This window comes from Hemiscyllium ocellatum, chromosome 19 (assembly GCF_020745735.1).
Source record: "Hemiscyllium ocellatum isolate sHemOce1 chromosome 19, sHemOce1.pat.X.cur, whole genome shotgun sequence".
Classification (NCBI taxonomy): Eukaryota; Metazoa; Chordata; class Chondrichthyes; order Orectolobiformes; family Hemiscylliidae; genus Hemiscyllium; species Hemiscyllium ocellatum.
This window is the reverse complement of record NC_083419.1, coordinates 63303981-63324504: the sequence shown is the minus strand read 5'-3', so window position 1 is coordinate 63324504 and position 20524 is coordinate 63303981. Positions and strand designations below refer to the sequence as shown.

Sequence of the window (20524 nt, the reverse complement as noted above, 5' to 3'; positions counted from 1 at the left end):
CTGGCTGTTGAGGGAGTGCAGATAGGTTCACAAGGTCAATTCCTAGAATGGCGGGACTACCTTACACTGAAAGACTGGAGCGACTGGGCTTGTATACCCTTGAGTTTAGAAGACAGAGGGTATCTAATTGAGACATATAAGATTATTAAAGGATTGGACACTCTGGCAGCAGGAAACATGTTTCCGCTGATGAGTGAGTGCCGAACCAGAGGACAAGCTTAAAAATACGGGATAGACCATTTAGGACAAGATAAGGAGAAACTTCTTCACCCAGAGAGTGGTGGCTGTGTGGAATGCTCTGCCCCAGAGGGTAGTAGGGGCCCAGTCTCTGGATTCATTTAAGAAAGAGTTGGATAGAACTCTCAAGGATAGTGGAATCAAGGATTATGGAGATAAGGCAGGAACAGGATACTGATTAAGGATGATCAGCCATGATCATATTGAATGGTGGTGCAGGCTCTAATGGCAGAATGGCCTACTCCTGCAACTATTGTCTATTGACTTGTGTCTCTCTCGGTTTGGTATCTGGTGAGAACAAGGTTGGAATTGGACCTTTTCCCTTATGTGTCAAACAGATTGCTTAAATTGGAGCAAAAGCTGTTTCCCAGTAAAATTTCCGTGCTATTAACTAATTATAAATGATACATTTGCCCTTCTAGATATGCATCTTAATTTTTTTACCATAAAATATTTGTAAGAACTGGTTTATGGAAGTTACATGACTCGAATTCAACCAAGTCCATTGAACACGAATGGAATTATTACAGTGACGTACTTAATTGAGGATTGTGTTTGAGAAAAGGTTGCATGCATAATGAGTGACTTAGGTTATGTAGCGATTGTAATAGCAGTGCAGGTCTTACATTAGCTGTAAATAGGCATCTAAGATTTGTGAAGAAAACTTGTAAATGAGTGTTCCTTCTTTGTTTCTCAGTGAGATTTTCTGATCAAATGCATTCAAATATGTTGTCATATTTTTAGTTTATCTCCTGTTCAGAATCATAGGTACTTTATTAAAAGAAAGTTTAGAGTGTTCCTCATGACCATCTCTAGCATTGAGCAAATGGAGACCGTACACTGATTACACAGTGAGAGTCAAATTCCATTTGTAGTTGCTTGTGTTTCAGTGGCTGTCGGTGTAAAATTAATAAAGAAGTTACTGTGACAATAACCAAAATGATTTTCTTCTGACACATGAGACACATCAATTGGCATTAACCGTCTCAGCTGTTCCTCACACCCTGTTATTACCATGGTAAGATTGAGAAGCCATGTTCCTGTGATACAGTATTGGCCTAACTATAAGTGTGTTCTCACCTCACAGAGCCTTTGTCTTATTCACCCCTTTCAACATACAGCCTTACAGTTACTGCAATGAACTGAATTCATACAATATGAGCATGCACGCATTCATAATCCAGTGTTAAAATTGATATGGGAGCACAGGAGAGACACCATTCAGCCTCTTTTCCCTATGCTGGCTCCTTGAGTGAAATATCCAGTGTGTCCCTTTTCTCCATCCAAATAGTTTAAAATATTTCCACTGCTCTCCCTTTCTAAACAACTATGGAGGTAAATTTTCATCCAACCACTGCCACCCAATTGTAAAGCTGGCATTGCCATTATGGACGCTGCAATCACTGTGCTTTCTAATATGCCTCATAGCCTTCTGTGTTTTACTGGTCATGTCCTTTTTCTTATGACCTCTACGCAACAACTCATAGAGTCTTAGTGATGTAGCACAGAAACAGTCCCTTCAGTCCAACTCATCCATACTGACCAGATATACTAGACAAATCTAGTCCCATTTGCCAGCATTTGACCCATATCCCTCTAAACCCTTCCTATTCATATACCCATCCAGATTCCTTTTAAATGTTGTAACTGTAACATGGGCAGCATGGTGGCACGGTGGTTAGTACTGCTGCCTCACAGCGCCAGAGACCTGGGTTCAATTCCCATCTCAGGCGACTCTCTGTGTGGAGTTTGTACATTCTCCCATGTTGGCGTGGGTTTCCTCCCATAATCCAAAATTGTGCAGGTTAGGTGAATTGGCCATGCTAAATTGCTCGTAGTGTTAGGTGAAGGGATAAATGCAGGGGAATGGGTCTGGGTGGGTTGCGCTTCGGCAGGTTGGTGTGGACTTGTTGGGCCGAAGGGCCTGTTTCCACACTGTAAGTAATCTAATCTAATCTAAAAACCTCCACCAGTTCCTCTGGCAGCTCATTCCATACATGCACCACCCTCTGCATGAAAAATTGCCCTTTAGGTCCATTTTAAATCTTTCCCCTCTCACCTTAAACCAATGCCCTCTAGCTTTAGCCTCCCCCACCCCAGGAAAAAAGCCTTGTCCATCTACTTTATCCATGCCCCTCATGATTGTATAAACTTCTGTAAGGTCACCCCTCTGCCTCCAATGCTCCGGGGAGAACAGCCCCAGCCTATTCAACCTCTCCCTGTAGCTCAAACCTTCCAACGCTGGCAACACCCTTGTAGATCTATTTTGAACTCTTTCAAGTTTCGTAGAATCCTTTCTATGGCAAAGACTCACTAAGTTGCATAAACATTAATTTACCTCCCCAGTCAGACCAAGTCACAGAAAGTGACTTGAGTTAATTAGATGGCCATTGATCAAAGATCACTTAGAATTTTCTGGTAGTTTTAAATTTGCTGGGAACTCCAGGCTGCATTGAGATTCTCAGAAACAAAGATCTATTCCATCTCAGTTCATGGAGCCACACTCCTGGCCATGGTTGTGAGGACTGACACAGCTTCCCTTGGAGAAAATCTGGAACAGGAACATGACCTTAATGGGAAGAGTTGTGAGCAGGAATTATATGTTGTTGGGAAATGACTGCAATCTTTTATCAGTTCGTTAAGATGTCAGCCTTGGCACTGTGGTAGCACTCACGCTCCTGAGGCTGAAGGCTGTGGTCTCAAGTTACACTTGAGGAACTTGAGCAGAAGATTGAGATCACATTCAGGCCCCAGTATTGAAGGAGTACTGCACCATGTTGTCTCCTGAATGAAACATTATAAAGTAAGGTGAATGTAAAAGGTTCCATGGGACACACTTACAAAAAAGAGAATTTGCCTTGTGTCCTGGTCTTTGGTCACATTTGCCCCTCAACCAACACTTAACACACGATACTGAATTACCATTTGTACTCACAATGGATACCAGGTCTCCCTGCATTACAACAGTGACTGCACTTTGAGAATAATCCATTGTTATCAAGTGATCTTCTGATGTCCTGAGGCCTCAAAATCAGCATATATACTTACTTTTCTAAGGTGCCAAATGCACCATAAATAGCTCTCAGAAAAATCCCTTTGCCGGGTTAATCTCCCAAGGGGTTTTAGAGGTTTGTAAAATAATGAGGGGCATAGATAAGGTGAATGTAAAGGGGCTTTTCCCTAGGGATGAGGATAATTCACAACTAGGGGGCATTTTAAGGTGAGGGGTAAAAGATATAAAAGAGACCTAAGGAGCAACTTTTTCATGCAGAGGGTAGTGAGTGTATGGAATGAGCTGCCAGAGGAAGTGGTGGAGGCTGGTATAATTGCAACATATAAGAGGTATTTGGATGGGTATATGAATAGGAAAGGTTTGGAAGGATATGGACCGGGTGCTGGCAGATGGGACTAGATTGGGTTGGGATATCTGGTCGGCATGGACAGGTTAGACCGAAGGGTCTGTTTCCATGCTGTACATCTCTATGACTGATAGCAGTGTGGTGATTCAGTGGCTAGTACTGCAGCCTCTCAGTGTCAGGGGCCCAGGTTCAATTTCAGCCTAGGGTGACTGTCTGTGTGGAGTTTGTACATTCTCCCCGTGTCAGTGTGGGTTTCCTCTGTGTGCTCTGGTTTCCTCCCATAGTCCAAAGACATGCAGGTTAGGCAGATTGGCCTTGCTAAATTGCCCGAAGTGCATGGGAAAAGGAGAGTTATGGGAGAGGATGGGAGTGTGTAGGTCTGGGTGGGATTTTCTTCAGAGGGTCGGTGTAGACTCAATGAGCTGAATGGCCTGGTTTCACACTATAGGGATTTTGTGATGCTCAGCTCATCGTAATCAATGGATCAACGCATTGCCAGACAGAAAATTTGGCTTTATTCAATACTGCCCATAACAGTGAAAATTGCTCTTTTTTTACAAAAGAAAGTTTTTGTTCAAGGTATTTGTCAGTAAGTGATTGGTTTCAGTTGAAACAGATGATGTCTTCAGCCTTGAATAGTCTCACACCAATACTGTCCACTTGATGACTGGCAACATGGGTGAGAAACTGGAGGCCTGTCTCACAGAGACAATAATTTGCATTCAATTAATTCCTCAGTTAAACAATGTAAAGCCAACATCAAATTTTAGTTGTTTTTAATCGAGAGTTCCATTTATTTGCTTATAAATATCACAAGGAGGAAGTATTGGATAATGAGACTCCCCAAACCCAGAGAAAAACCAAAAGAACTGCAGATGCTGGAAATCAGAAACAAAAACCAAAATCGCTGGTGAAGCTCAGTAGGTCTGGCAGCATCTTTGGAGAGAAATCAGAGTTAACTGAATTCTAAGGAAGGGTCACTGGACCTGAAGCATTAACTCTGATTTCTCTTCCTGGTAATCTGGAGATTTAAGCTAATACTCTCTCTAGTTTGAATCCCGCTATAGCTGATTGTGACATTTAAATTAAGTTAAGGAATTAAAATCAGATTGAAGATTTGTAGCTCGGGTATCCGTTGTTGTGGTTCTGCTCGCCGAGCTGGAAGTTTTTGCTGCAAACGTTTCGTTCCCTGGCTAGGGAACATCATCAGTGCTGTTGGAACCTCGTGTGAAGCGCTGCTTTGATGTTTCTTCCGGTATTTATAGTGGTTTGTTCTTGCCGCTTCCGGGTGTCAGTTTCAGCTGCAGTGATTTGTATGTGGGGTCCAGGTCGATGTGTCTGTTGATGGATGTTCTTGCCGTTTCCTAACAATCCGCATCCATGAACATCAGCTAGCCACAAAACGACACGACCAGCTATCTCTAGTAGCCATACACTCAGACAACCAGCAACATGAATTTGACTGGGAAAACACCACTATCATAGGACAAGCCAGACAGAGAACAGCCAGAGAATTCCTAGAAGCATGGCATTCATCCCCAAACTCCATCAACAGACACATTGACCTGGACACCATATACAAACCACTACAGCTGAAACTGACACCCGGAAACGGCAAGAACATCCATCAACAGACACATCGACCTGGACCCCACATACAAATCACTGCAGCTGAAACTGACACCCGGAAGCAGCAAGAACAAACCACTATAAATACCGGAAGAAACATCAAAGCAGCGCTTCACACGAGGCTCCAACAGCACTGATGATGTTCCCTAGCCAGGGAACGAAACGTTTGCAGCAAAAACTTCCAGCTCGGCGAGCAGAACCACAACAATAAGTTAAGGAAACTAGTCTAATGGTAATGGTGAGATGATTGTTGTGAAAATGTAGCTGGTATACTAACGCCTTTTCGGAATATCTGCCATTGTCACCTGATCTTGCCTATGTGTGAGTCCAGAATCACAGCAATGTGGCTGATGTCAAATGCCAGCCATTTAGTTCAGGGGCATTTAAGGATGGACACCAAATGTTGACCTTGCTAATGACGTCCATATCCTTTTACAGAATTAAAATAGAAAACAAATCCCACATGCAATTTGAGTTGAATTATTCCGTTTTTAGAATTTAGAATCCCTATAGTGTGGAAAAAGACCCTTCGGCCCAACAAGTCTACACCAACCCTCTGAAGAGTAACCAACCCAGACCCAACCCCCTTACCTTATATTTACCCCTGACTAATGCACCTAACCTACACATCCCTGAACACTATGGGCAATTTAACACAGCCAATTTACCTGACCTGCACATCTTTGGACTGTTGGAGGAAACCGGGGCACGCAGAGGAAATCCGCACAGACACGGGGAGAACATGCAAACTTCACACAGACAGTTGCCTGAGGCTGGAACCTGAGTCTCTGGAGCTGTGAGGCAGCAGTGCTAACCACTGAGCCACCGTGCCACCCTCCGTCCTGTCCTTATCTTATTGTCTAATCTTTTATCTTTCAGTTATTCCATTTAGCCCTTTTATTATTGAGTCTTTGGGAAGACGTCGCAGTTTGGCACTCACTATGGCGGCCTCTGGGATCTTTTTCCTCCTCCTTAACATCTGCAGCAGCAGGTAAGATGGTTATTGGCTACTGGTTCTCAGCCATCATCTCTTGGCTATTACAGGAAAGAGTTTTTTCACGATATCCATTGAGTTCTACAGTAAAAGAAGGTGCTGTAAAATGGCTTCATGTGTCATGGATCTTCTAGGCAGACCTCCTTCATCCCTTCACCTCATAGATCTGTTTCACTTTGCCTGATTTTCCATCTCCATGTTCTCCATTATCCATCTATTCCTATCATTTCGGCACCTCTTATCCTGCATTGAGTCCTTCACCAGTCCATTTACTCTTGTGCCCTAGCTTCACCATAGCTGCCCTTCAACCTCTCCAACTATTACACCTGTTTTATACGCATATTCCTTACTTTCACTCAGCTATCATTTGCATATAACCCCTTCTTTCTGTGTATCCCTTCTCTACCCCTAATCACCATCTTTTAGAGCTATTTTTCATCATGAATCCTTTTCATCACCATGTCTGTCCCTTTGATGTTCTTGGTACTGAGTATTCTAACAACCTAATCTTTAGGAGACTGAAATCTCTTTGAAGGCTGAATTGTTAATTTGTAACTCTCACTGTTTTATTTAATTGCTGTTGTGACAAATTTTACAAAAGTACACGGCAGGCTGCAAACTGTGATTGTGACGTTATTTTTGGTCTGACAGCCTTCCCGTCATTTACAAACTTGAGATCCAACTTGTGAACCACTTAATAGGATGCCAGTGATCCTTGAGCAAGGCAGGAAGCATGGCATTGACCAAGTCTCATCTGGGAGTGCATACTCAGAAACAGTGTACTTGCCAGTCTGCAACCTGAGATGGTTTTTGCTGAAGTGATAGCATTTTTGTGGTGTTTGCCACAAAGAAACTGGATAGTATTCTGGGCTGAGAAAGAAAAACTGCGGTCTTAACTCTTTTGGCACATGCTTCACTCCCCATGCGAATTGTGTACCTGTAATTTGTGATTTTTATCAGCTTTGCCTTCCCAGTTCAGAATTTCTCTTTGCAAATGTCATCAGGTGAAGGCATTAATCCTTCTGCAGCTGCAGGTATTTTATGTGCTGTTAGTTGATGTGAATCATTACCTGGCTCGTCATTAAGGAGAAAGTGAGGTCTGCAGATGTTGGAGATCAGAGCTGAAAATGTGTTGCTGGAAAAGCGCAGCAGGTCAGGCAGCATCCAAGGAACAGGAAATTCGACGTTTCGGGCATAAGCCCTTCTTCACTGGCTTGTCATTGTCAACCATAGTTCAGTGGTGAGCACTATCATCAACTGAATGAGTACAAGGCACGCTCAAGTACTTTGTGCATCATCTAGGGTGACACTACAATGTTGCATTTTTGCAGATATCATCTTTACGAGAAGTTGCCAGTTCTGATAGTTAAGCATGTGCCATACAGCAAGGGTTAGATTAGATCTTCTGAAATATCCAAAGTACTCATCAAAAGTCAGATTGCATCCACTTCAAACCAGCAAATTATGCATTTGGCTTTGTGTTTGTATTCTTCTGAGTCGCAGAATAGTGCAATATTGCAGGATTGAGAGGTGCCCTATTTCAAATGGAAGGTTAAGATAAGGACCTTTCAGCTGGACATGAAAGATTCCATGACGTCGTTTCCAGGTGAACAAGAAACTTGCCTCTGGTATCTGTCCTGAGGTTTCAGTTTCCAGCATGATCTGAAATGAATGATCTGGTCATTACCACATTGCTGGTTGTGGGGTATGGCCGTGTGTAAATTAGCACATTACATAACTTGTTATGTGCTAAAAGTACTTCATTGCTCTAAAAAAATCACTTTTGAGAAGTTGAAAGATGACATTTAAATGTAAACATTTCTTTCTTTCCTAGGTCTGTGTTGACCACTTTACTTTTTATTCTCCGAGCCCTTGTGTCTGCAAATTTCACCATCATCTATATCTACACTGCAGAGGTAGGTAGGATGCAGGGAACACCCATTGCAAGTACAATGGGAACTGGACCCTGCCATGGAAGGCAACGCTGTTATCTCTTCTGAAATGTAAGAAATTGTTTTGGGAAAACGCTTCTCTGTTCCAAGCAGCCTTTTCATTGTATTCACCATTAGAATAACCTTGATAATTGCAGCTCAATTAAATCTGCAGTCTGCTGAGTTGTGTAGTGTTCCATGTTAGCCCTTATGCTGAAGCAACCTTGGAGTAACTTTGCTGGAAGTAAGTGTGAGGAGAGACTGTGATAATCCCAAATCTGATCTAAGGCCTATCACTGGATATTGGGAACCTGGAGGTTTCAGCACCTGATTAGCAAACTGGAGGGTGAATGTTCAAATCTGGCTACCGTAGTCTCCCAAACTGAATTCAAAATGTTTGTTCGTTGGTAGGCCAGCATTAAAAATGGTCTTCAGGGAAAAAAAAAGACCTTCTACACCCTAAATAATTTGAATTTTAATTCCCTGTAGGGAGCAAACATGTTCCTTGCTATAGACCCAAAAGGAAAATAACTGCAGGGCTTTGGCAATAGAATGGGCAAGTGGGATTAATTAGTTAGCTCTCTTCAAGAGTCTGGGCAGACATGATGATGCGTTTGCTACAAATTCATTGGGTTACTGCCCTTCCTGAAAATTACAAAGAAACACCCAAAAGGTTGGACATGTTACTAAAACAGATTATGGGTTGATAAGGTTGAACTGTTTAACACTATGAAAAGGTGTGACAGGGCCAATAGATACAGAATGTTTCCAGCAGCTGAATAGAATGAGGGTCGCTTGCTAACTAGATGGAATATCAGATTTACAGCAGAGAGCAGGAGAGATATCTTTACATGAGGAGCTTTGAGGCAATGGAATTTATTTTCTAGGGTTAGAAATTGAGATGAAAGAGCGGATTGGAAAGTAGACGAACATGGCTGAAGGATATATGAACAAAGGGTAAATGTGATCAGTCCTATTTGCTCATTTGAGAAGAAGAAACCAAACGATTTCCCCTCAGTTTGGAACATCTATGCCTTTCCATGTTCCACAATCCTGAAATGGTCGCTGAAATATGTTCCCTTATCAAAACTTCACTATACACTCCTATTGTCACCTTAATCTTATCTGTACTTCCGAATTTGCCTTGGTACCTGGAGTTCAGCAAGGGAAATAAAATCCTATGTTGAATGGGGAAGATGAGGCAGGGGTACTGAACTCTGAAGATTGTCACTTCATATTTGAGGTTTTAATTAGGTCTTTGTGAGTTTGTTACTGGTGGACTGCTGCTACAAAGGGCTGGTTAGGGAATCTGTGATTGGCCATGTCAGCACAGGTCAGAGGCCAGTGTCCAGTGAAGCTACAGAACCAGAGGGAAAATCTTGCTGAACGTCCCCTTGATGGTTCTGTCATTGTTTGTGTGTGAGGTATTTTGTTGGCTTGTGAAATGATTCTTGGCTCTTTAAAACCAGATTAATGATTTAGTTTTTGTGTAGTTCTGAGTCAAAGCAAATTCACTGTGAATTCTCGTAGCACGGGCCAATTGAAGGGAATACAGGTCAGACAAATTATACAGTTTCCCTGCTTTACAACCTGAACTCTTAATCCTGCTGGAGAAATGGAATGGTCAAATGTGTCCTCAGGCCAATGTTGCAATGTTTAACTGAACACAAGATGACTAGGCCTGATCATGGTCTGTGCAATGTGAGAGTTACCTGCCATCTTTAGTTGTTCTACCCAGTTAAATGGCAGGAAATAGTTCTCCTTGTGTATATTTTAAGTGCATTTGACCTTCATTTAAAACCAGGAGTCTGGTAGCTGTAAGAGAGCTTTTGGATTAATGATCTGAACCCAACCCCTGGGCAAAACCTAATAAACAGTTGTGTGTTTAACTTAATTAAGTTCTTCTTTAAGTCTCTCCCTTTTGCTCTGGGTCTAACAGGGTTCTTGAGATTGGCATGAGTACCATTTCACCTTGTTCCTGGTTGAGAATTTAATATAGGTGTAGTTTTGTAGGAAACTAGAGGAAACCATATGACTCTAAGATGACTGTTTTGTTTTCATACCAATTAAATTACAACCAACTCTTTGTTTTAAAGCCAAGTTAAAAATGACTATTCAATACTGATGAAAGGCTGACTAAAATCTGAAATACACTCAGAGTATCTGGTAAGACAGAAACAGCAGTACTGATGACAGATCAACAGTCTGCAATACTATTTTTTTTCTCCACTGATTCTCCAGACCTTCTGAGTATTTCCAACATGTTCGGTTTAATTTCAGACTTTCAGCATCTGCAGTATATTCCTCCTGTAATTTGCAAGAGAACAATCACCAATCAACTCCCAAATCGAGAGCCCTCCCATATACTCACCAGCAAATAATGGGACCTAGCAGAAATTTGAGAACACACAGTTACTTTCATAGAATCATCATCATACAATCCCTACAGTGTGGAAACAGGCCCTTCGGCCCAACAGGTTCACACCGACCCTCTGAAGAGTAACCCACCAGACCCAGCCTCCTACCCTATCTCTGTAACCCTGTGTTTCCTGTGGCTAAGGCACCTAACCCGGACATCCTCAGATACTATGGGCAATTCAGCATTGCCAATTCACCTAACTTGCACAACTTTGAACTGTGGGAGGAAACGTGGTAAGTATTTTCCAATTAACCCGTTCAAAGATGTTATTACACACCTCTGGACCAGGTGGGACTTGAACCCAGGCCTCCTGGTCCATAGGTAGGATCATTACCACTATACCACAAAAGTCCCAGCAGAGGTTTTTAACTTGGCAAGTCATCTAAATTATCCATGTCCATTGTTAGGCCTGCAATAAGATATCAGTGTGGTGGGTCTTGACTCTAAAGGGAATGTGGGTGCAGGTACTGAGCAGTTGAGCCCTGAAGTGGTACTCTGCAAAATCCTACTATTTTTGGAAAATAACACCCAATGCATCCAATATCTCGTAGGTACCTCTTTTAGGATCCTAAGATGCAAACCATTAGGGCGAGAGGACCTATTTATGATTAGCCCCTATTTGTTTGTCTAATACTGCTTCTTTTAGTGATAGTGATGATGCTTAATCTCTCCCTCATGTTCGTTAGTGTTAAAGATATGTTCGAAGTATCTTCTACCATAAGACTGAAGTAAGATATCTGTTTAATTCCGCTGGCATTTCTTTGTTCCCAATAACCATCTCATTTTCTAAGGAGTCTATGTCCATTTTGAGCTCTATCTTCCTTTTTATGTATTTAAAGAAGCTCTTGTTGTCAGTTTTTATATTCCACACGAGATTGCCCTTGTAGTTGAGAGTGTGGTGCTGGCAAAGCACAGCAGGTCAGGCAGCATCTGAGGAGCAGGAGAGTCAACATTTCAGGCATAAGCCCTTCATCAGGAATGAGGTTTGTGGGCCAGGGAGGCTGAGAGATAAATGGGAAAAGGTGGGGCAGGGGAACAGTAGCTGGGAATGCAACAGGTAAATGAAATTGAGGTGGGGGAGAAGGTGATAGGTTGAAGAGGAGGGTGGAGTAGATAGGTGGAAAGGAAGATGGACAGGTCAAGAGTGCAGTGCTCAGTTGGAGGCTTGGGACTGGGATAAGGTAGAAGGAGGAAAATTGAGGAAACTGATGAATCCACATTGATCCCACGTGGTTGCAGGGTCCCAAGACGGAATATGAGGTGCTCTTCCTCCAGGCGTCGGGTGGTTAGGGTTTGGTGATGGAGGAAGCCTCGGACCTGCATGTCCTTGGTGGAGTGGGAGGGGGAGTTGAAGTACTTTTCCACACCACACTCTCAACTCTGACCTCCAGCATCTGTAGTCCTCACTTTCTCCTAGATTGCCCTTGTAGTTTACTTTTCCCAGTCTTAATTATTGTTTTAGTTCTCCTTTACTAGATACTGAATTTATCCCAGTCTTCAGGGCTATCACTGACTTTTTCCTCCTAATAAACTTTTTCTTTCAATTTAATAGTCTCTCTGACTTCCTTGCTGAGCCATGGTTGGTTTATCCCTCTCTTAGAATTTTGCTTCCTTTCTGGGATATAGTTTTGCTGAGAGTCATGAGTTACCTCCTTAAATCTAAGCCACTGCTTGCTTCATCTCATTCCTGCTCATCTATCTGCCCACTTCATTCGACCTAACTCTATCCTCATTTCATTCTAAGTTTATTTAAATTAAACACCAGCTGTTTCCAACCCAAGTTTCTCAAACTTGATATTAAATTCTTTAATATTATGATCACTTCTTCCTCGGGGATCTTTTACTTTGAGGTCACTTGATTAAATCTGCCTCATTACCAGATCCAGAATAGCCTGCTCCTTGCTTGGCTCCATGGCATATTGCTCTCGGAAACTATCCCTAATGTAATCTACGAATTTGTTGTCATAGCTACCCTTTCCAATTTGATTACCCTAGTCAACATGAAGATGAAAGTCACCCATAATTATTGCATGATCTTTTACATGGTCTTATTATTTGTTTTTTACATGGTCTTATTATTTGTTGATGTATAGCTTTTCCAGTAAAGTCATTCCTGTTTGGGGGTCTGTGCACTTCTCCTTTGTCCCTTGCTGTTTTTTTTTGCCTCCACTCCAATGGACTCTACACCATCCAAGCTTAGGTTATTTCTCGCAACTGCCTTTTTTTCATCTTATTAATAATGTTGCATCACCACACTTTCCAACCCTCCTGTCTGTCCAAAAGACCAAATATCCCTGAATGTTAAATTCCCAGTTTTGATCTCCTTGTAACCGTGTTCCCTTAGTGACTGTGACATCTTAATAATTTTCTTTGATTTGCGCCATGAGTTCATTGATCTTTTTCCGAATGCTTTCTGCATTAAAATACAAAGCCTTTAAGTATTTTCTAATATTGAATTTCCCGACACTTTTATGATTCCCTTTGTACAATATGAAGTAACACATCCTGTGCTATCCTTTCTTTGTTTCCTTCTGATAACAATCAACCACGTCACTAACCTGCATTCTTACCTTCTCCTTGGATTTTAACATTTTCCATGCAACTGAACTACCCCCCACTCCCACCACTATTTAGTTGAAAGCCCTACCTCCAGCCGTAGTTATTCAATTCACCAGGACTCTGGTCTCACCATGATTCAGGTGGAGCCCATCACAATGGAATAGCTCTCTCTGTCCCCAGCGCTGGTGCTAATGTCTCATGAATTCAAACCTCTTTCTCCTACCAAGCTTTGAGCCATGTGTTTAACTCTTTAGTCTCATAGATCCTGAACCAATTGGTACATTTTTGAGGTAGTAATCCAGAGCTCTTTAGTTCTACCTTTTATTTTAACCCCTAGCTGTCAACAGGTCCTCCTTCTACCTATGTTTTTGGTACCTACATGGACCATGACAACCAGATCTTTCCCCTCCCACTCTAAGTTCCTCTACAGCCTAGATGAGAGATCATGAACCCAGGTACCAGACAGGCAACACAAGCTCTTGATCATGGCCACAGAGAACGGTCTCCATTCCCCTGACTACATTCTCCCAATTCCAACTACATTTCTCTTTTCGCCCCCCACCACCCTGTCCAATGGTGCTATGGTCAGTTTGCTCTTTTTTCTCCTGAACACAGTACCCAGGTAACTCTCCCCCTCCCTGATGTGTCACAGTTTTTGAAGTTGAGACTCCAGCTCATCAACTCTGAGCTGGAGTTCCTCAAGAAACTAATACTTGCTAAAAATGTGGTCATTATGAACCAGAATGGGGTTCACCAGCTCCCACATCATGCCATTACAACACATCTCCTGGCCTTGCAGCTCTATTTCATTTATCTATTTCTTAATTTGTTTTTTAAACATTTCTGGCCAGTCTTTTAGTTTGAAATTTGTAAGCATTTTGCCAAGTTACCTTCAATTGAAAGAAACCTATCATAGATAGTCAAATTAACAGCTATTAACAATTGCTAAATATATGGTCTTCCTGTAGTTTCACCTAATTTGTGCTGGGCCCCTGATTCTAAGTTTCAATTTATCCTGTAAAACAATACTTACAAACTATGAGGTATAAAAGCAAGAAAAAAAAGTGCCTTTTCCCCTGTACACTGAATCCACATGCTGTTCCAAATTCCCCAAAGTATATACTCACTCGGGCTGTGTCTCACCCTGGATAGGATCTCTCCTTGCCTGTGTGAAGCTTACTGATGTAATCTTTTATCGTACAGAAGTCACCAGTAGCAGCAGTAGATATTGGGATCTGGAGGTGGTCAGTCGCCAAAGAAACCAAAATTGAGAGGAGAGCCTAGAGCTGGGAGGCTGAAGGACTCTTGATGGGCACTAGGGGGAGCACTACTGATACTCCTGGCTAACGAGGAGTCATGATTAAGATTAATAGGTTGGGTTACTTGGGCCAGTTGACTCCACTTCTTTGGTTTTGTTGTCGGGTTCACCATAACTCGGGACTCCCTGCTGAGTGGACATTAAGGCCTGGATTTTTATGCTTCTGTCCACGTTGGATCAGATTGGGAGGGGTTAAGATTATTGGCAGGACCGAGTTCTAGGATTCCCTCCTCCGTTTCCATCTTGTTGTCTTTTAATGGTTCTAGGGTAAGGGTGTAGGTCCTGAGCCTGCACTCAGCAATCCCACCTATGGGCATTTCAGGCCACATGATGTTTTGGTGGTGACAGGCCCATGGTTTATTTTGAAGGTAATCTGGTTCACAGCAACAGAAAAAAGAATCCTGTCTAAATCCCCAAAACCCATTCTCCAGAAATAAACTATCACCCACTCCTAGAATTCTTTAATCGACAGGTTTTGAAATAGATAAAAGTTGTACTTTTAGTTTCAAGAGTTAGATGCTGGTTCTTGAATTAGTATGTTTTCATCACAATGATGGATTATAAGGGCTTTGTGTTGCAAAGGTAGTTTAATTATTACATTGATGAGCATTGTGTAAGTGTTGGTATGCACTGGAGTACTTTATCCAAGTACCATAATGCACACAACACTTTACTCCTGTCGTGTTTTGGACTGGGTTTTAAATGTCCAGCAAACTTTATCTTTGAAGAAAATGGCCTTGCCATTGAAAAAGATGGAGGCACCTGCTACACTTTATTGCTTGACAGGGAATCTACTTTGAAATGGAAAGGAAACAACAAATGCAGCTTTACAAAAAGACCATCTGACACTTCAGTTGCAATGGACACTATTGATGACATGTCCCGGGATCTGCATAGATAGCAGGAGCTACTGCGAATGCTTGACTGAGTATCAATAGACCCCAAGCCACTTACCTCAGTGGAGGGAGGGATGCAGATTTTCCAATATTACAATAATTTAAAACTATGAAATGATGGAATTATGAAACAATTATTCATCTTTGAAGTTATAAGTGGGTTAAATATTTGTTTTTATAACTGACTGACCTCTGAGGAGGATTTTCATTTTGAGTTTTATAGTTGAGAATATTCTTTTTTTGGTAAGGAATGCTTTTGAAAATTGCATCTCTTTTAGCTTTTTTTTTGTTTAAAACTGCATGGATTGTTATTTGTTGTTTTCCAGGTGTATCCCACAACTATCCGTTCTTTAGGGTTAGGTTCTTGTAGTTCAATGGCTCGTATTGGGGCAATGATCGCACCATTTGTAGCCCAGGTGAGTGGAGCACTTTTCTGTCTCCTGGGGTGGCCTACATTTGAGGAGCAGATATGAGAGCATAATAATTTCTGAAAAGCAAAAAATCACTCATGTTTTCAGTTGGAATCAGTTCGAATTCTACTTCATATTTACCAAAGTGTCAGCTGCTTTATTATTATTTCTAATTGTTTAAACTAACTCCCAGCTCGGGAAAAGGGTGCCCTCAGTGCTATCTAACATCCCTCCTTTGATAGAACTGCACCGAGGTGATTTTGAACAGCTTAAAGAAAATGTTCATGTAGAACTCACTTTACTGCTTCCCTTTGAAAGACAATTGGTGTTGGCAAGTATTTGAAAGATACCAGGTAAATGTCCTGAATTAGCCATTTCAATCTGTCTTCAACAGCCATCCAGTTCAAAAGTCATCAGCTTTCATGAACAATTAGCTGTTATTGTAACTTGAACACACAATCTGCTAATTCTTTCTGTTCACTCCACCTAGGTCCTGCTGGGCACATGGCCTATAACAGCTCTATGCCTCTTTAGTGCTGTGTGCATCATTTGTTCTATTTTGGCCTTTACTCTTCCCATTGAGACTCAGGGACGTGCAATGCAGGTGAGGAAGGAATCACACTCCGGAAATAACCTTGAGGCTCCTGATTGATAAATCCTCTTATTATCTGTGTGTTTCAAAGGGCTACACCTTCTGCCCTGACTCTTTGATTTAGAAAATCATAGGATCTATGATTTGATGTTGCACTGCTGAGAGATTGTGTGTCAAAGTGAGACTCGCCTACCTTCTCTGGTCAACGCAAATGATCCAATTGGACAATTTGAAGAGAAGCAGAAAGACCCTGACCAACATGTTTCCTCAAAAATCATCAAATCCGATTCTTGTTTGGTTTTTATCTCTAGCTCTGTTTGAGCACCTGCTGTGTGCAAGTTAATGTAATAGAGGGGCTGCACTTCAAATGCACAAAACAACTGAGAAGAAATAATTGATATGCACTACTTTTCTGAACCAGTGTCCTGAGATCAGTTATAATACGCCTTAAAAAAACAAATACAGCTTTGTTTTAACATTTGATCTGAAAGATGCATCTCTCACAGAGCAGCAGTCCCACGGTATTGCAATGGACTGCCAACCTAGTTTGTTGTGCCCAAATCCTAAATTGGGACTTGGGTTGAGAGGCAAGTGCACACTCGAAATGTCTTTGGGATTGACTGCAATTTTAATGGAGGCCTGAGTGAGAAGGTTATAGCTTTCTCAAAAGGCTGAGCAGACTCCGAAGTCAATTAGGATGCTGGGTGTCAAAAATTACATCTTCAACAATAACCAGGGTTGTCATTTATACAGTGGTTTCAGCCTTGACCAATCCCAAGGCACTGCAATGTATTAACACAAAATCGACATTGGTTTTAGGGCAAGCGGCTAACCTTAGTCAAAGATGCATCTTGAAGATGAAAAGATATTTGGGAAGGAAGGGGTTTAGGGAGGAAGAGCTTTGGCAGCTGATGACATGGCTGTCAAGGGTGGGGTAGTGAAGGTCAGGGATTGTAGGAGAGCAGAGATCTTGAAGGGTTATAGGGCTGGAGGAAGTTACAGAACTGTGGTGAAGGTAGCGGCATCAAAAGTAAAGGAATGCGCAACCTGAGATGAGAAATGTTTAAATCAAGATGTTGCAGAAGTACTAGCTGTTGTAGGTCACTGAGCACCACTGTGATAGATGAATGGAATTTGGTGTAAGTTAGGATATATGGAGTATGGTTTTGGCTGAGTTTAAGTTTATGACAGTGGAAACTGAAAGGTTTTGATGTAAGCATTGTAACTGGTGAAGCTAAAGGTAACACAGGCATGGATCTGGAGTTCAGCAGGTGATGAGCTGAGCCGGGACAGATCCAAATCAAAAACTCCAAGGTTCATGTGTTGGGACAAATTTGTATTAAAACATTGAAACATCTCACCTTATAAGAGTTCTTCCAGTGAGTTATATAATTATTATGGGGTATGGTTCACAACCTTGTATTCCATTCCATTAATTCATTGTCTTCATTAATAACCAGTCTGATTTATTTTACAGGAGATCAATCCATCCACATCCAGTATTTAAAATTCAGTCATGGAATTAATATTTGACCAAGCAGAGGGATCCGAATTTCTATCCTCTAAACCTTTGCAGTACCATCACAAATGAGTTATCGAGGTGTTTGTTGATCTCTCTGCGTTGGATGATATTATTTCCTTTCCTCTGAGGACCATATCTTGCTTTCCTCGTGCATTATTTTTTTCTGTAAGTGTATCTCATTGTCTCACATCCATCAAACATCCACCACACATGGCCTTTGACTGAGGAAGGAGGTTTAGAAAGGCTGAACTTTGAGAGGATCTTGTTCTACTGTCTGTACTTAGGAATAAACTCTGTGGCACAAAATGTGATATGAAGTAATATGATGAAGAAAAATTGCCAATTTATTTTTGTTGCCACCTCAAGTGCACCAGGACTTTCCTGCACTGGTCACTGACAAAAGACGAACATCTTTTGAAGCATTGAACACCACTTTAAAAACAAAGACCATCTCTTCCTGTGAGAAACCTGTTGTGCTCTGATCTGAAGGAGCTCTCAGGTCTTGACAGTATCTTGCCCTGGAAATGTGAATGTCTCTTATCCCGAAGCAAGTTGATACATCAAACTATCTCCCCACTCCTGGACTTTGTTGAAATTGTGAAAATGACCTTTGGTGCTTGATCTGTTGTCAAAAATATGATAATTATCATCATAGTCTTCAGTACAAAATGAATTCCGCGCTGGCCAGCTTGTCGTGTTGTGCATATCTGTTCTTGAACACTTTAACATAATCGTTACTGTGCAAACATGCTTCATTTTACTGATAATGTTGCTTCCTTCCTTTATCCTTCATGTTCCTCCTAAGCTCCAAATACTTTGTCTTACTCGTTCTGCTCCTTGAATCCTTGTTAAGTTGAATTCCAGATGTTATTACAGTAATCCTTTCAATTGACCTCAAAACTGTGAAACCATCTTACTTCCTTGGGTCTGTCATTCCTCTGAACAGCTCTTTAACTCAAACTTGGAGTCACAAATTGCTACTTGCATTGATTCAATTCACCTACGCCAGGCTGCTTTTAGACTCAGTGTCACCTTACAAAGGGACTCAGTTCTTCCCCAGGAGTTCTTAATAAAAAAGGACCTGTACACACCCAAACTGAGTCAAGTTACCAGAGCAGTATATCACCACTTTAGTCAGGCTGTCTGAGGTTTATACAGTGATTTTGAATGCTAAGCTTACACTGTTAATGTCAGAATTCGACATAAAAGGAGTATCATAAAGGTGTCATTGGGCTGATTCACTGGTTCACATGCCTGTTGCAATATAGCACTTGCAAAGAACACTAACCCGCACTCACAGGCATCTGCGCCTTCATTTTCCATCCAACACTGACAACAACCAGTAAGGTAATTAACAGGAGCATCAGAAGCTGAAAGTCCATAATGTAACTAATGGGCAAATCTATCGAGAAATCAGCCCTTAATGTCAGTACTTTGGAGTTAATGGGCAAAAACCAGTTTTGTGGTCAATTATCTTGCCCTCTACCTCCTGCTAACCACACAGCAGAATTATAATGCAGTTATTCACTAATTGTCACATCAACATCTAACAATTAGAGTGCAATAGATCTGGACAGAGGCAGGGAAATTCCATTAGTGCCATGATAGTATCCCTATCTCGGAGCTAGGAGGCTTGAGTTCAAGTCCCATCTGCATCAATGTGGGTGATAACACACATTATGGGTAACATGGTGGCTCAGTGATTAGCACTGCTGCCTCACAGTGCCAGGGACCTGGGTTCGATTCCAGCCTCGGGCAACAGTCTGTGTGGAGTTTGCACATTCTCCCCATGTCTCTGTGGGTTTCCTCAGGATGCTCGGTTTCCTTCCACAATCCAAAGATGTGCGGGTTAGGTGAATTGGCCATGCTAAATTGCCCATAGTGTTCAGCGGTGTATAGGTTATGTGCATTAGTCAGGGGAAATAATGAGTAATAGGGTAGAGAAATGTGTCTGGGTGGGATACTATTCAGAGGATCAGTGTGGACTTGTTGGGCCAAATAACCTACAACCACAATGTAGAGATTCTGTGATTCCTGAGCAAGTTGATTAGAAAATATCTAGAGCTGAACAGGTGAGGAAAATCCCAGTCCTTGTTCTACAGTCACTAGTTCCTCCCAAACAAGATATACTTACTATACAATGAAAACATCATGCAGTTGCTAACAAGTAATTGAAAGTTAAAAGCTGCATCTGCTTTTCATTTGAAGAATATTCTGCTAATTTGATCATGTTGAAGGCGATTTGGATACTTTTTTGTGATTACATTGCAATAAACTTTTGATATTTGCAGACAAACACTGTAGACAATTGTTATTTATTAGATTTATTACAGATTATTATTGAGGTAAGGCTCTGGTTTCTCTCTTGCTGTAAACCCGTTGTTCCAAATATCTTTTGGTCTATAAATCTCCATGAAGCTTAAATCATGAAACGCAAATCAAAATCTCTCGCACCACAGGTTACCCGTTGTGCTTTTCGAAAGAATTATTTAACGAGTCACTTTCTACCTGCTCTTTTCAATAGGTTTAGGTTTTACTGTCATGTGTACTCAAATACAGGGAGAACAGTGAAAGGTGTATGACGTCACCATTCCTGGAACCTAGGTACAAAAATAGAAAAATAAAGAAATAAGTTGTAAAGTTTGCTTTTCAATTTCC

At 41.5% G+C, this 20524-nt stretch overlaps 1 protein-coding gene across 3 annotated transcripts in view; it reads left to right on the top strand.

Moving 5' to 3' along the window:
• svopl (SVOP-like) overlaps positions 1-20162 on the top strand; it is a 164778-nt gene extending 144616 nt beyond the window's left edge. For all 3 annotated transcript variants that reach the window (XM_060840005.1, XM_060840006.1, XM_060840007.1), the window contains 5 exons: positions 6105-6216; positions 8054-8135; positions 15669-15758; positions 16243-16356; positions 17822-20162. In XM_060840005.1, the coding sequence (XP_060695988.1) occupies positions 6105-6216; positions 8054-8135; positions 15669-15758; positions 16243-16356; positions 17822-17851 (428 nt within the window). In that variant the 3' untranslated portion in view covers positions 17852-20162. The remainder of the gene's footprint in view (positions 1-6104; positions 6217-8053; positions 8136-15668; positions 15759-16242; positions 16357-17821) is intronic.
• The last annotated feature ends 362 nt before the right edge of the window (positions 20163-20524 follow it).